Source organism: Aquila chrysaetos, chromosome 4, assembly GCF_900496995.4.
Source record: "Aquila chrysaetos chrysaetos chromosome 4, bAquChr1.4, whole genome shotgun sequence".
Lineage (NCBI taxonomy): Eukaryota > Metazoa > Chordata > Aves > Accipitriformes > Accipitridae > Aquila > Aquila chrysaetos.
The window spans coordinates 56649901-56667315 of NC_044007.1; the positions used below are offsets into that span (position 1 = coordinate 56649901).

The 17415-nt window shown below is 42.2% G+C and overlaps 1 protein-coding gene across 11 annotated transcripts in view; it reads left to right on the plus strand.

Moving 5' to 3' along the window:
- Positions 1-16862, plus strand: part of MTCL1 (microtubule crosslinking factor 1) — a 115108-nt gene extending 98246 nt beyond the window's left edge. For 7 of the 11 annotated variants that reach the window (XM_030011097.2, XM_030011098.2, XM_030011102.2 and 4 more), the window contains 4 exons: positions 2269-2574; positions 5964-5995; positions 7407-8961; positions 15635-16862. In XM_030011097.2, coding sequence (XP_029866957.1) covers positions 2269-2574; positions 5964-5995; positions 7407-8961; positions 15635-15844 — 2103 coding nt within the window. In that variant the 3' untranslated portion in view covers positions 15845-16862. Of the gene's footprint in view, positions 1-2268; positions 2575-5963; positions 5996-7406; positions 8962-12494; positions 12553-15634 lie in introns of all 11 variants that reach the window. The other 4 variants (XM_030011100.2, XM_030011104.2, XM_030011105.2 and 1 more) reach the window with 2 other exon arrangements.
- The last annotated feature ends 553 nt before the right edge of the window (positions 16863-17415 follow it).

Here is a 17415-nt window from a genome sequence, read left to right on the forward strand (position 1 = left end):
TAACTAGTCCTGGAGCTGATTTCTTTTGTTAGTATTCTGAAACCTCTAGGCTTCAACTATATATTTACTGTAGAACAGAGTTGTAGACAGAATTAGCAATAGCTAGGGGAAATAAAAAATATTATATCAAGCTAATTTCAGACAACTAGATGGTCAGAAATAACATTTGAAATCTTGGCTACCTGCCTGAAAAACTTCATAACTCCATCTTTGCTTACAGTCAAACATTTGCCTGTGTGACAGAAAGCTTCCAAATATTTGCAGGCTTTTAGCTGAATATCCTCTCAGATTGCACTCATGCCCTGCTTTATATGGAAACAATTAGTATATCTCTGAAGTCTTTCTCCCCAGGGTTTTTCTATGTGTATTCCATGTATGGCAATATGTAGGGGATGAGGAGACTACACCAGTGTGTATGTTTGAAAAACAGAGTCTAAGAGATGGCAGAAGCGTGTGTGCCAAATTTCACACTAATGCTTTATGCCTGTCTGCTTTCACACAGCTCCTGAATAATACATGTATGATAAGGGGGAAGCTCACACCAATGTATAAAATATATAGAATACTTTACACTGGATGGTTATGGGAATATTGCTCGCATATGAAAAACACAATGACCTACTTTTTTCAGAGCTCAAAGTTGTGTTTTTTTCTTTTTGAGTACACTGTTACTTTGTTTACCCTTAGAGAATCTCCCTCCTCTGTGCTCCTAAAGCTAATTGTGCACAGAGCACACTGGCAAATACTTAAACCCACAAAATCACCTGTATGAAAAGTTGCGTGTTTAAAGGTATAAACACACAGGGACTCAAAATCATTAGTCACTCTTGAAAAGTTAGGACAGTATTTCTCACTTTAATTCTCCTGTCAGCTGTCTGAAATTCAGAGAGTGAGCCTGTATCTATACTGTTTTCTCATAAAGGTTCCCAGATCATTATCTTTATAGGATCTCTGAAAATCTGGAAGAGCTTGCAACTGGAACTATGCATACAGAAAACGTGATTACCATTTCTCCTTGCTTTGGGTCTTGCCCATGTGCTGGGGAATGGACTCCGGGATCTCTTGAGTTATACCTTCCAGCCCCTACCTTTATATGATACCTTAAATTAGCTCCTTTTAATAAAATTGTTTCAGATTTTGTATATCATGAGCAAAACACTGAAGATGCATTCCTTTTTGTAGACCTGAATCAAGCAAAAATCTCACTGATTTCAGCCCAATCATTTAATCATTTGGGACCTAAAATGTTTTGGTCTACATTAGGCAATACAGTGTCTGTTTATTTTTCCAAACACACGCAACAAGATTAAAATGATGTGTTTTGTTGGTACTCAGTCTCTATGGTCCTAGGGAGTGATTTGCATTTGCAGGTGATTGTCACTAATCTTAGCATGCTGCTCTAGCAAAATATCAGAGTTACTTCTCAGATTCCTGCTGTCATTCATCATGTTTGAAAATTTCACTTACTTCATCTATCCTGTTGTATTTACAGTTAAACGAGAAGTTGATCACATAATCTAATTTTAAGATTGGCAATTTCACTAGGGGTTCACCGTCTCTTCACCCAGCTTTTGCAAAGTGTAGAGTTAATAGCTTTGATGGACCTTCCATAAATATGCATTTTCTTCAAGCATGCCTTGCATGCCTAATTCATCCCTTTGATAATGCTGTTCTGTACAAATAGTCAACTTTCTAGACATGCGTTAGGGCTAGACAATCTATAAAACAAAGCTTTTGTCTTTTGTTAAGCGGAATTTTCCACCTCTGGAAACAAGTGATGTAGATAAAAGTGCAAATTTGTATTGCTGACCAGAAGAAAAATGTATTTGTTTTGACGACACTCCAAGTCACTCACCCTTCCTTGAGCTTCTTACTTGTATTGCTTTAGGATCTCATATCAAGATTGCTTTTAAATAACAGTAAGTGTTGATTTGATTCCTTAAAAATCAGATTACAGACAGATGCATTATTTTTGTGTATATATGCACACAGTGTGTATATATGTATACATATATATGTAAAGAAGCATAACTATACATATACACATTTAATCACTCAAAATCCCATGAGTAATAGCATCAAAGTCCTAGAGACATGTCCCTTTGCGGAAGGACCAGTACAGCAAAGCCGTCGTCCCTGGAGCCGGGTGGTGATTTCGAGGTGCCTCCTCAGGGCACAGGTGCCTTGCTCCTGGGGAAAGATGACTTCTGCAGAATGCTATATACTACATAAGTAATTGCTGTTCCTTTTAATTTGCCTTGTATCCAGCTTCAGAAAGAAGTGAGCCCACGAAGAGGAAGTGGTTTTCTGTGTGACCAGAAGGAGAGTAACCTTCGTCCATTTATGACCCAGGGGAACCTTCACATGCCTCGTCCAATGGGGTCAAGATCCTACTCCGATTCAGACACCATTCAGTTTGACAATTCATCACTGTCTAAGCTGAAGGAGAGCGATCGGTGCAGCGCCACGGAAAACCTCTTTCTGGAGTCGCTGTCTCTTGATTCCCCTGACGAATCTGATGAGCACCGGTCTCAGCATCTGGAGCGAGAGAAATTCTTGACCGGATTAACGGAAGTATGCTCTCTTCTACCTTTTATCAAGCTGGCGTGTTGTCTCTTATGTCAGAACTGGTACAGCATCCTGGCTGTAGGAAGTGAGATATTGTGTCACAGGCACAGCTTACAGTTACCCAGTAGTGAATTTGGTATGAACAAGATTTTGTTTCTTTTTATGAGCTGATTAGAGCTGATATGAGCTGTCAATCATCTGAGAAACTGGGAGCCAGCCTAAAGGTCCCAAAGATAACCTCACCTTGTGGCCATTTGTGTTATGTATGATAACTATATTTGACACAACATATTGGTTTAGAAGGTCTTAAATCTCTTCCAGGTGTGAGTAGATACATATATATGAAGAAACATGGGCTATATTTTGTTAGTAAAGCAGTAAGTGCTGTAGCGAGGCACTTCTAGTTGTTCCGTTGTGGTTGCCTTCTAAATAGATTAGCTTGAGTAAGTGGATGAGATGTTAAAAAAATAAAGTTATTCTTCATCAGCAAAGTACCTACTCTGAGATCACACCATAAAGCTATAAAGATGTAAAATGCAGTGCTAAGAGATGCCATTGGGCCATAGTGAATGTAGTCTATGTCCTGCTAAAATCTGCACCACTACAGGCTTACTTTCACAGTTCCACGTCTTCATGGTTTTGTTTATATTGTTGCTGAATGAAACCCAGGGTCCCCATCCCCATACACTGGTACAAAGTAGCCTGTGAACTGGCATATGATATTAGTGGCACTGAGAAAGTTCACAATAACCACAATCATACACTTATTGGTTCCTGTGAAATTAAAAACACAGTACAACTTCAAAATGCTAGTATCTCCTTTATTTTCTATTGTTCCTTGAATGTTAATGGCTGTTACAGAACAAGAAGCATAAGGAGACTGCCAGAAGTTAAAATTATCAAGCAGGCAGCATGTTGCTTGATGCAAGTTTTGAGTACTTTCTTCTTGCCTGAAAATTCAGGTTTGTGCACATGGGTTAGACATTCGGCTTGTGCCCTGAGCAGGTAAATACTGGTTGAGTGTATACATTATAGGGAATAGGGAAGTATCTGTGTACTCTGGCTTGAAAATTTGACCACTCTGGAAAAGAGTTTGTCAACAGGTCAGATCTCAAGCTCCCTGCAGGACCAGGTTCACTGGTTTGCCTTGACTGCATGCCTGTGAAAATTTGACCCAAGCATTTCTTTGAGATGTATAACTTTGTTACTCAGCTAAAGGATTGGGGAATCAAGTTCTTTGAGAGGAAGAAGAGAAAAAAAGATTAAGAGAGGCAAGAAATGTGACAGCCCTTCTTACGTTTTAAGTAGCTGTATGTACTTGTGTGTTCCAGTTAGATTTTCCTCCCTCAGTGCCATAAATGTACCGCTGTCAGTGTGGGATCCCATATTTATTATTTCTTAGCTTTTCTTTCATAAATGTCCAAGTGCTCAGTGAAGAATTTTGGTACCAGTGTCGGGGATCTATGTTTTGTGTTTAATTTTGGTTGCTGTTTTCTTTCCTTCAAATTCAGTCTCATATTTAAGAATGGAGATCTCTCTTCCCTTTGCTGTTTTTCAGACATTACCACCATTAACAAAAGTGTTGGCAGCAAAATTTGGTCCTTGGTGATATTTGCATAGCTTCTTTCCTTCAAAGCATGCTTTAGTGAAACCTGGGCAAAGTCATTTCGCCTCAGAGGGTTTGTTCAAGCAAGAATGGAGTTTAATGAATAGCTTAACTGAGGGTGCACAGAGGCAACTGCAGCCTGCTGACTGTTCCTCTCCACTATATTTTCTTTGTGGTACTAACTGCAGTAGAAGTCAATCCAGCCTTCAGCCTGATTCTCCATTCAGTTAGATCAGATTTGCTTTGTAGTAACTCCACTGATGCCACCAACGTTACTCCAGACTTACACCAGAGTGAATACAGGGAGGATCAGTTTACTCCTATTTTTTCCCCTGACTCTGAATAAATCACAGAAAGTTATTTGCTGAGTTAAGCGGTGCTCTTTTTGAATACTCACAATTTGAAATACAATTCTGTGTTGGTAATGTTCTTGATTTCATGAGGTCTATCGTGCTTTAACCCCTGCCAGGAACTAAGCACCACGCAGCCGCTCACTCACTTCCCCCTGACCCAGTGGGATGGGGGAGAGAATCGGGAAAGAAAAAAAGAAAAACTTGAGGGTTGAGATAAGAACAGTTTAACAGGACAGAAAGGAAGAAAATAATAAATATAATAATAACAATAATAAAAGAATTGGGATATACAAAACCAAGTGATGCACAATGCAATTGCTCACCACTCGCCAACCAATGCCCAGTTAGTTCCCGAGCAGCGATCCAACCCCAGGCCAACTCCCCCCCCAGTTTATATACTGGGCATGATATTACATGGTATGGAATACCCCTTTGGCCAGTTTGGGTCAGCTGTCCTGGCTGTGTCCCCTCCCAACTTCTTGTGCCCCTCCAGCCTTCTTGCTGGCTGGGCATGAGAAGCTGAAAAATCCTTGACTTAGTCTAAACACTACTTAGCAACAACTGAAAACATCAGTGTGTTATCAACATTCTTCTCATACTGAACCCAAAACATAACAGTATACCAGCTACTCGGAAGAAAATTCACTCTATCCCAGCCAAAACCAAGACAGGTCGAATAAAAGTAACAGGTACTAGTACTCTTTTTGTCCTGATCATATTTTGTATTCTCCATAGTTTATTAGAAATATAAGCAAAGAGTTAAAATAATAACTGTAGAGCAATTGCTTCAGAAGTATCTATTAAAAAACCCAACTCATTATAGGAATTGTCACAGGGAAATAATTGCCATAAAAACATCTTAATGCCGTTAGCAAGCTGTACGTGTTCCCCCTATGAAACAAGTAACAGTTTTCCCATACATTTAATTTAGCTAGCTTAGTGAGTTTCAACTGGTGCTATTTGTTGGTTCCTAGAGAACATATAATGAAATCCTATGTCAAAAGACCCCAGTTTATCTCTTATTTCAGCACAGCTAGGTCTCTGGCATAAAGCAGATCACCTCCACAGAACAAATTCACTCACAAATATATGGTCCAAACCAATATATTATACATGTGGAAAAAAGCCATTTGCAGCTTACTTCCATTTGTGATTGCACGGGACTATAAAAGTTTAAGGCTGTTGTAGATTTGGCATACAGGCTTTCCCTGTACTGTCTGTTGTCCTGATGGGATTTCCCATTCTGCTGCCTATGTACAAAGGGAAGAATATTCCCACTGGCAATTTAAGATTCCTTAGCAGGGGCAAAATCAGCCACTTTTTAGAGACAAACATACTTGTTGCGACTAATGGGAAGTGAATGACAAATATGCACAAGCTAATGCCACGTACAGCTTCAGAAATAACTTATCCTGTTTGTTTCTGTTTTTCTTCAGGAGGAAGAAACACACAAAGGAAATCTTCAAAGGTGAGTAAAACTTACAGGGAAAAACCCAGAAAATATTCAGCTGCCAGAGCTATAGCTCTGGCACCCAAACCACAGACCTCGGGCATAGCTGTACCACCTCCTAAGCAGCCTGCGAGCCAGATTAATGGATTTATCCAGGGATTAATTTGTCTCAATATGCTTGTGTTCTACTCTGATTAACTTGGGCTACATTCAGCTGTGGTGCACAAAGATCAAACTGTATGAACATACATGAAGCTGCAGCTTACAATGAAGGCTACACCTACCTTAGCAAGTAGTGCAGACCTGTAGACATCAACATATAGAGGAAAACAGTTGGTGCTGAGGACCTGACATGCCCCTGCATGTCAGGAATATTTTGCTTTGGACTAGTTTTGGTCTGATCCCATGGGTTGAATACCCACCTAACCCTAGAATGCATTAGTTGTGCTTCTGGAGAGCATCTTCCAGCTCACTTTCATCCCAAAGGAACTCTGAGATTGCCCCCGATGCAAATCAGAGCATCTGAATAGGACATCCACTTCATAAACTGCACTCCTGATCTCACCTAACTCCCTAACATAGAAGCACCCTAACTGCAATTGGTGCTCTTGATTAAAATCTTGATTAAAATCTCACAGTGTGATTTTACTGTATCTTCCAGATCACTGATCTATAAAACCCACTGCTTACTGGATCCTCACCCAGCTTGAGCTACTTCATTGAGCCGACTCTGATAGCTACACTCATTTGCATTTTTACGTAGTCCCATTCAGAAGGCTTCTTTTTTTGTTTGATTTTTTCTTAAAACGAAGCAGTAGGACAACTCAGCTGAATGCTTGTGTTTTGTACAAACTAGCGAACTGCGGGAAAGCCAAGAATTCAGCATTATCACATAGCGATTCCCTTTGGTTGAATTTTAGCACAAGCTCAACTGGCCAAGCCAGTTCAATGTAACAGCATCTAGGCTGGATGTCCCACCTCGCTATGCACAAGCTGTGCAGCCTGCGCAACCTTAGGAGTGGGGGTGGACTTGCTGATTTCCCAGCAAGTCAGAAATACTCTGCACTTACTTTGAAAATGTGCCTTGTATTGTCGCAAACACTCATTTTCTGTGAATGGTATATTTCTGAAATGTATCCTACTGCTCCATATTTCAGACATTTGCCAAGCAGTAATCCATGAGAAAGCAGTAAATTAAGAGCCATTAATAAACCATTTGGTACTTTTAATGACACATCAGGAATGCTTGTGTTTCACAGCTATTTTAAAGGTAATAAAAGGGAACATTAATGAAAGAGAGGGCTAAAGTGTTTTTATATATAAGCAGATAGTGAAAGTTGGGTTTCCTGAGTTAGTTTGCTGCTGAAAATAAGTCACTCTGTGAGAGTTTCCAAGCCTATGAGTGACTCCCTCATGTTCCCCTCTCCAGGGCGATGTCTGTTTCTTCCATGTCAGAATTTCAGCGCCTGATGGATATTTCTCCGTTTCTACCAGAAAAAAACTTGCCTTCATCCAGCAGCAAAGACGACATAACCCCTCCCCTGTCTCCTGATGATCTGAAATACATTGAGGAGTTCAACAAAAATTGGGATTACAGTAACACTAGGAACCATGGTGCAGCCACCGAGAAGCCTGCAGAGGGCTGGGCTGAAAGGACAGAAATTGGGAAAGCTGGGAATGATCCTGCTTCAGATCCCTTCCAGGCATGGTACCTCACCACCAGTGTCACTATGACAACTAACACCATGACCAGCCCAGAGCACTGCCAGAAGCAGCCAATGAGGAGTCATGGTGTAACTGAAAAAATGGGGGTTCGTGTCTTTCACAGCCCACCGGTTGTCCGTAGGTTTGATAACTCCGTGATAGCTGGCAGTGAAGGGAAAAACCAGGCTGAGCCAGACTTCCTGTTTTCTGTGACCAAAGCTATGGGGAATGTCACTGAGACAAAAGGTGCTTCCTCGGATATGTTTGGAAGATGGTCTTGTGACCTGGCCAAACATCATAAGGATTTTCTGGAGAGTGGTCTTCATCCCATTGAACGTCCTATTTGCACTACTGTGGGCTTTGCCTCACCCTTGCACAGCTTGGAGATGTCCAAAAACATGAGTGATGATATGAAGGAGGTCGCTTTCTCTGTGCGAAACGCAATACGCTCTAACTCTAATTCAACAGAGCCTCAGTTTAAGGACACTGCGTGTCAAACGAATGGTATGAGAACGACAGGGACGCAGACCACCCAGACGATCAGTGTTGGCTTGCAGACAGAAACCCTGCGCAGTATCACCAGCAGTCCACACAAATGTCTGACACCAAAGGGGGGGTCCACACCTGTCTCTTCACCATCCAGAAGCCTAAGAAGTAGGCAAGTGACCCCTGTCATTGAAAAGGTCCAGGCTAAGTTTGAGCGCACATGCTGCTCCCCCAAATACGGCTCTCCAAAGTTGCAAAGAAAAATCCTTCCCAAATCAGACCAGCCAAATAACCGGACTTTGCCTGGCACACCTCAGAAAGGATTCAGTGAGTCCGCTTGGGCTAGATCAACTACTACAAGGGAGAGTCCTGTCCACACCACTATCAACGATGGCCTTTCCAGTTTGTTCAACATTATTGACCATAGCCCCATCTTTCATGAGACCTTCCAAAAATGCCCCAGGTCTAGCAGCCGGTCCAGGTCAGCAGAACCCAGACCAGAACTGGGCCCAGTGCAGGAGCCATGTACAAATGCCCGTGGCAGATCACCCAGTCCTCTCCGGTTGGGGACAGAGACACAAAAGGAAGAAGGGACTGAGGTGACAAGTATCAGGCAGGACTTATCTGCTCCTCCAGGGTATACACTTACAGAAAATGCTGCCAGGATCTTGAATAAGAAACTTTTGGAGCATGCCTTAAAGGAAGAGAGAAGGCTACCTTCACACAGCCCACCAAATCTTAGCAATGACAACAGCACAGGAGAAATTGTCAAAGTAGATCCAGGGTCCATAGAGGTAATGAGTTTGTTTGTTTTTCCTCCTATAGCTAAATGCACTCTTCTTTGAACAAATGCGTTATGAGATCTCTTGCAGTCTTTGTGAGTATTTACAATGAATATCTTAGTCCTGTCATGGTACCACCAGCGAGTCCCAGTCATGAAACTATTGGATTAGTCACTGAAGAACATTAAAGAATTAAGTTTCTATCCTGACAGCTTATCGGGCTTGAAAGCATCAGAAGAGCTTTATCCTTTACAGGATAAAGATGCCTTTACAGGATAAAAATGGTTCTCCGCTGAATGACTGGGGTAAGGATTTTCTGTCACAAGACACACCACGTTACAGATGCTCTAGGGACTCTAGGTTTGAGTAAATTTCTCTTTTATGCTGGATGGAAAGATAGACTCTTTCTCCTACACAAGGATGGGTGTTAATAAGTTTGTGTGAAAAATAGTCTCTACAGTACCCTGAACCAAAACTTTAGGGCATTCAGCATACCTTTTCTGGATGCATCTGATTAAGTTTGGCTCGGGTCTATGAATGTGATTAAATGGCATGACATTTGGTACGAACTGTTGCTGCCTCACAAAAATAAGAAAAAGAAAGAAAAAAAAAGATAACTTGTCTAAGCACATACCTACTTAGCATTTAAGAACTCTTTATTGATTTTTTGCTGTCAACAGTGTAACAGTCATCATCTGTCTCAGCAAGTACGCCCAGGTATTGGAGGTCAGAGTCTCAGGTACAGTAATGTGCTAGAGCAGTCAACAAAAAAGAGGGCGTAATGATGGACAAAAGCTTTCAGTTATCAGTGTCTAAGCCTCCTGTTTCTGGTGAACCTTTGTGCACATGAAAGTGTTGCCCTGAGGAGGCCTGGAGAAGCTGAATTATGCCCAGCTCTTACCAGCATGTGTTGCCTTTCTGGTACAGCACTGGAATGGCATGTACCCTGCTGGTTGATGAAACTCCCCAGGGCAGGGGCAGGAGCCCATTATCCTCTCTGCCCCATGCTGCCCCTTTAGCATCCTGATGTTTTGGTCATCCTCAGCCGCAGGGCAGCAGCTCCTCCTTGATCCCTGCACACCCCAGACATCCCACTTTGGCCTCGCTGGGCTGACTCCTACCACCCCTGCCTCAGCCTCCAGGGAAGGTTCAAACACCATTTTCTAACTCAACATTTGGCTTGAAGGATTTGTGGGGACCTAAGTGCTGAGACTTTTGGTCTGCAGTTTGCTTTGCACTAATGGGTAGTTCTCAATGGACAGTCGGTTCCTCTTTTGTAGGTACTGCTCAGAGGATGTGATCTTTTTTGCCTAACAGAGGAACCAAAGCTGAGGATGCATTCCCCATATGCACTCTAAACAGATATAAATAGGGAAGTTTGTACATATAAAAAAGAAACCACATGCACATTGTAAATAACAGTGAATTAAAGTGGACTTTGTGCACACACTTCAGAGAGAATAAAAGTGGAAAGCAGCCTCATTTATTTGACTCTTTCTAGCTATCTCTGTATTTTGTCTTTAGTTTGAAATAGTGGGAATGCACTACCAGTCCTTATTAAAAAGTGTGTTGTACTCTTACATGTTCAACTCAGCTTTGCCTTCAAGGCATCCCTGGAAACTTGATTTCCTCCTGCACCTTTTAAATGTCTCAGCAGATTTCAAGTATAAGTAAACGGATGTCATCCCACATCATCACAAATTGCTGATGGCAAAACACAACTAGCATTCAGTACCTGAGTTTGATGCACGGCGATATTTTGGTCAATGCTGTTTAGCAAAAACTCATTGACCATCAACCTGGCAGAAAATTGCTCTCTTGTGAATTCGCAGTATCTTCTGCCTCATTTTTTGAGTTCCGAGCCTCAGAGCTAAGACTTGTTTTTCCTTGCAACTCTTACTCGGTTGTTATGGCTGTTGTCTAGGTGGGCAGGTTATGATCTTTGGGTGGTCCTGTCATTTCTCAGGAATGTGCATTGAAAAGGAAGGTGGTGGGCATTCACATGATGAGCTTTGCTTTTCTTAGGTGAGGTGATGCTGTACAAGATAATGGAGCATGGGTTTGCTGCTGAAAAGAAAACTGCAAATAAGTTTAGACTCTGCAGATGCCTTGGGTTATTTATGGATTACACTGACCACACAAATTACACTTTGTACAAATTTCATTTAGCACATTTTGTACAAAGCCAGATGCAGCAGTTCAGCGAATTATGATCTAGTAGGAGGCAGGCTGTTCTTGGGGCAGTGTCATGTCAGCACTGCCCCAGCCACCCTCCCATAGATCCCTGCTCTGCTTCCCCCTCACCTGTTGGTTTCTGGCCAAGACAAGTGACCTTCTTGCCACCGAACACCTTCTTGTTTCTGCAGTCATGGCATGGTGTATTAATGACTTTTAGACTTGCATGGAGCACCTATTTGTGGCTTTTCTTTAATTTGAGCTTCTGAGTGGTTTAGTTACATAATTTCCTTTTATATTTCTGCTGCAAAGATGAAATCTAGTTCATATATATATTTAAATATTTACATACATATGTATGTGTGCATGTGAGTGTATATGCATACAGAGTAGTAATAACTTTGTATCTTCTAACTTGCCCAGAGCTTCTTAGAAGCAAATTCATATCTACCCAGTGCAGCCTACTAGTGTCTTATCCTGCTAATTCACTAAACCACTAACTTGCATATCATGGGGTTTATAAATACTACTATTAAAAATGCAGATTAACATTACCTACCTAACAATGTAAGAGCTGTATTAACATTTTTCTTCTATGACTAGCAAGGGTATAAATCATAGAGGTTACACAACAGTCCTGGACTGGGGGTCAGACTCATTTCTGGAGACGGCACTGTGAAAGGACTGTCCACACAGACCCACGGAGGAGAGGGCAGCTGCTGCATCCTCTGCTTGCTGGAGCAGAGCAATTGCCGCACACTTGCCACTGAACCATTCAGCATGGGAGGGGGAATGTTAAAAAGAAGGGAAGGTGGTGTCATATTTAAAGGGCTTTTGCTTTAGTTTGAGTCTCCCATCCAGTGTCACTGTTAAGCAAGGGAGAAGGGTGAGGCAAAGGGCTTTCATGAAACTGAGCAACATAAGCGTGAGCAACATGAGCAACACAAAATATCATTTGCTTTTTCGCTTGTTAAAGACTTCCTAAGCAGAAAATACAGCTTTATTCCTCTTTCATAGTAATGTGATTTTTCCCTAGCACTAATCAAGGTTGGCAAAGGATAACAGATGTCTTTCTCTGCTGAGTAGAAATGTTTGTTTAATGCTATGTCCACTGCTGAGACTGTGCTAGGATTGTAAAAGGTTGGTTTGTTTGCTCCCTTCCTTTCTAAATCCTTTCTGCTTGTGGCTTATCTTTTATTTTTGATTATTAGTTTCCCTGTGATAGCAGTGGTAACATGATCTGAATGGGTAGTAACATCTGGAGACTTCTTCCTTGCTGACATGAAATCTTCACTTTAAAAAAATAATTGATTAAAACAGTTCTTTCCAACCTACTTGCTTTCTTTTTCTTTTCTGTCTGTTCTGTCCAGAACCAAACTGTCTTATTAACTGCCCCCTGGGGACTCTAACCCTGCCCGCCTCACTGCTGTAAGTCCTTTCTACTTTGTTTCCAGACCTTTCCAAAAGCAGTCATTTTTTAACATGTGGGTTAACAAAGGGAAATAAATGACCACAGCTCCAGAGGCATCAGTGCGCACCCAACATCCCTGTGGAGTCCTTCGTACACAATGGTCAGTAAGCACTCAGGACAGGATCCCATCTGCCATCTCCTGTGGCAGCATGGGCTATGAAGAGGTCACACTTAAGTGAAAATTTGTGCTGTTGGGGTTTTTTGTTAAACTTTAAAAAATTGGCAAAATTTAAGACCAACATAAAGGTATGCAAAAATGTTGGGGAGGGATTCAGATTTATAACAATTTTTTTTTTTTTTTTTTTTTTTTTTTTTTTCACAAATACACAGTACTGCGCAGGGCTTCTGGCTGTCCCAGGGTACATTCCCTCTGGGCATGGCTACAGCAGCAGGTGGAGAAGGCTGGGGAGGGGGCTCCAGCACCAGCCTGTGGCTGACAGTCACCTTTGCTCATTAAGCTGTTCCTGGCCCGGTTTTGGCCAGTGGCCGGGGTTGGTGCAGCTGAGGGAGGGAAGAAGCTGTGCAGACATGAGCTGTGACCATCGACTCTGCCTCAGAGCCAGAAAACTCTTTTATTTATTTATTAATATAGGCATAGCCATGGTGGCTGACAGCCTGGCTTAGGAAATAGCTAGAAACTAAAGCTGAAATCATCTTTCCCCTTTTCAATGTCTGGGCTAAGAAGTGCTGCCTCTCCACCCACGCCCCCAAGCAACCACCAAACTAAATTACCCGCAGGATATTAATTTTTTTTAAACATTTCTAGCTATGACAGCTACATGTGGTAAGTGAGGAGGGGGTTTCTCAAACCATTCTGGACAGTTTCCTTGTCATGGCTGGATTTCCTTAGCGCACGACAAGGAAGCCGTGCTGCAGGTGGGGATGACTGACTCAGCAGCCAGCACGTTATAAGATTACGCTGTCAGTCACTTGTTGGCCCTGGAGCAACATCCATCCCTAGGGCAGCCTTGTTTTGTGCTGGGCATGTGTACATCACAGATAAGATGAGCTTAACCCTGCTGTTCAGTAAAAGCTGACCAACATCTGCGGGTGTTCTGGAGAGAAGCTTTTGAACTGGGAGGCAACAGTGGGAATAAATTTTGTTGTCACCATGCTGACTCTCATTTACTGCTATGAAACTAGGATAAAGCAGCCAGAAGCAAGCAGCACTACAAAGAGATCATTTTAAGCCACTGTTTAGAAAGAGGCTAAGACAAAATCCGCAGATCTCATAGCCTCGATTCACCATGTTGCGCTGCCTGTGAGTGTTGCTGTGCACATGGATTTATCTTAACAAATCTGAGTCTAGTGGCAGCTCTCACAGAACGTATGTTGCCCCAGGCACAATGGGATAAGCTGAAGTAGGGACACGGAGTCAATCTTCTTGTTAGCACCAACTTATATTTCAGCCTTACCATTGTTTTAGCAAGGGTTGTTGTGAAGTTTACGGCACAGAGATGGGCTGGGGGGCGAGGATGCAGAGAGGCAGCAGTGTAGGCCTAGGCTCCATAGACCCCTGACCAGCTTCTGCGGTGGCTCACTGGTCTCGCTCTCTGTGAGTGCCCAGGGCAGATGAACACAGCTCTGCCTTGAGCAGTGATGTGCAACTGTACCTCACCCTGTTGGCTGCGTATTGCCCAAAGGCAGCAAGGTTCACCCTTTGCAGGGGTTTCCCCAAGTCCGATGATGCACTCTCTCCAAAACACAGGCCTGCACAAGCTCCATTTCCCATACCTCAGTTCTGTGATCTTTCTGTCATGTAACATTCATGTTTGGTCCTCCCACTGCAACGGAGAGGTTCAATGGCAGATCACCTTGTTTTTCACTGCCAATCATATCATGTTACCTACTCCAATATTCTCCATCCCTAGTCACGTTTCTGCTTCTCCATGTGAAAGAGCGTGCTGAATCCTTTCCTTCCTACTTTATCGTTTTACTGATACCTTGGTTTCCCTGTACCTTACCGTGCCAGAGCTTTTCCTTTGCATTGTATTGTTTCTGGTCTCTCTCTTCATTTATCACCAGTTTGGATTCTGATTTTGAGACTGGTTTTTATTGCACTCTCCTGTCCTCTCCAGTGACTGCTCCTCAGTGTACACATTTCTATAGGTTGACAAACTCCTCTGATTTGCTTTTATAAGTTACAAAGTATGCAATGAAATTCAGAAGATTGGCTTTGGCACGACAAGACAGACTTGCTCCTACAATCACTCATCTTGATGTAAGGAGCATTCAGAGTGAGGCAGGAAGCCTAGCTGTGCTATGAGCAAAGTCCATAAATATTAGAGACAATTACCAACTTAGTGTCAGGGTGAAAAATCACAACTGCAGGTTGTTTCTAATCGCAAAGGCAGGCTAACCAAGCCTGAACAGTGGAAAGTTGGTGGAAGAATAAAATTTCTGTTTTCTTCCATTTCTGTGAATGTCATATTTAATGTACAGTACCACTGAATCCTGTAATTCAGGCTTCAGCAGCTGGCAGTAAGAAGCGATGTTGCAGAAGATGAAATCTGTAGGTAAGCCTCATCTTTAATCCTGCTGGAAATCATAACTGCTCCTGTAGTCATTGTTCTGCTGCTAAGAAGTCTTTCCTGTGTGTCAGTCTGAACTCTGAAGCAGACAAAAGGAGTCAGTGGTTGATTTTCACCGCACTTGCAAATGCCAAACTTAGCCCTTTTATGTCAGGTCAGCACTTAGAGCAATGTGATGTATAGTGGATTTTCCAGAATTACCATGCAAATGTACTTTTCAGCTCTTCTCTTTCTAGCATAAGGAGAATTAGCAAATGGAAGTTTGTCAGCTACTCCAGCTCATCCCAGACCTCTTTCTTTCATTCTCTCCTTACCTGTTCCATAAATCACGGACATACATGCAGATACCTGGAGCCCACACACAGCCAGATGTTCACTGCTTGCTTTTGTCCCGTGACATGACAGATGCTTAGCTTTAGTTTGAATTTTTTGTTTCTTAATTCTTTGCGCATCCAGATGGCCTCTAATGCAAGTCACTAACTGCTATTTTGCTCTCTTTGCTGCCAAGGAACTACCTTGTTCTGCACTAGCCCCGTCCCTCCAACCCTGCTTCTCCCGGCCAGAGAGACCAGCGAACCGTCGCCCACCGTCGCGATGGGCTTCACATTCCCCTACTGCCTCACAGTCGCAGTCCACCGGAGACCTGACTTCCTCAGAGGAGAGCGGAAGCAAGGAGCTGCTGGCAGAAACCCCCAGCCAGGGAGGCGAGCCCACCTGACTCTGCACGGGAACAGAGGGGCTGCGACTCGTCTCTGCCAGGTTGCCTGCCAGCCATCTGTGCCGCTTGAAGAGAGGTCTGCTTGGAGACGTCAAAGAATGTTCTCAGACGCAGCTGCTGAATGTCCGACCTGGGAAACAGAGGTGTTTCTAGAATGAAACAGTTAATGTGCCTGTAATATCTTAATTTTTTTCATAGCTGAGAAAACTATTTTTGTCTCCATCTTTTCTACATACAGTATATTAACAAAAAAAAAACCAAAAAAAGGGTAAAAATGATATAAAGTAAAATTTAAAATAAAATGTAAATTAAGTTTTAAGGGAATTTGAATACGTGCTTGCGCTCTCTCCAAATACTGACTGCCTTTTGGTTATATTTGCACTGTTACGTTTTCAGTTTTGGTTTGGGGTTTTTTGGGTTGGGTTTTTTTTATTTCATATAAAACTAGGGTCTTAAGTTAATTTTATTCTATTGTAATGTCAGTGTTACTGGTTTTTAAAAGTAAGGTTCTTAAAGATGCTTCAACTGTCTGAAGCGATACCTTTCAAGTAGTGAAGAAAGCCATTAAGCTAGTTCACTAGACTTGTATTGAGATGGAGGGGAATACAAGTAAACACAAGAAAAAGTGTAAAAAAAGAATGCCTCAGAAAGTCCATTTATGGAGTTAGCTGTAAAATACACCTACAATACTTGACTTGCATGCCTCTGGGTCCTCGCACTTTAGTGCATGTAAATACTGCTACTGTACCATCACGTAATGTGAGTCAATCTGTTTCACTGTAATATTGTGAATTTACCTGTACTGTACTTTTATTGTTGGTATTCCTGCATTGACTATACAAAAAGAGTTTTTAAATTATTGTTAGCAGTTCAACTGGCTATGTACAGCGTTTACTGAGAACTTCCTTCGTTTTGGGAAAATCATGGAGATCTCTGGGCATACTAAATTGTAACTGGTCTTGTTTAAGAGTCTGTTGGAGACCATGTGAAGTGGAAATAAAACCCTCAGTATTTACAAGCTGTTTGAGTGCTTCGTGATTTTTTTTATGATGGTACTTCCCAGGTTCATTTAACTGGGGGAGGGAAAGCCCCCAAAGTCCTCCTTTATTCATAAGGTAAGAAGAATGCTTCTGTATATGAAATAAATCATGGCAAAGCCAAATATTGTGGTGTGCTCCACAGACTCTTGTGAGCACTAGATCAAGCCATGGGAAGGTTTCTAAATTCCCTCACTGAACTTTGCAAAACAGGTGCTCATGCAGATAGTGGGACGCATCTTATCTCTCTGAGGCCGTATGGCTTATTGCTTTCAGTCCTTCATGAAAGTGGAAACTAACCGGCTAAGCATAATACCAGAAATATGACATGTCCTGTGTTAATCCAAGCTTATGTCTCTTCTGCATTACACACAGAGACCAATAAAACCAGGGCTTTTGTAAAACCGGTAGCTAACACTGAGAAGTAAATGCAGCTGAGAATTTGTGCACTTCCAAGAGGTGGAAGCCCCTTGAACTACTTTGCCTGGGACCATCTGTTTGACCATATGCATTCTCTGGGAGCCCCAGAGCTGC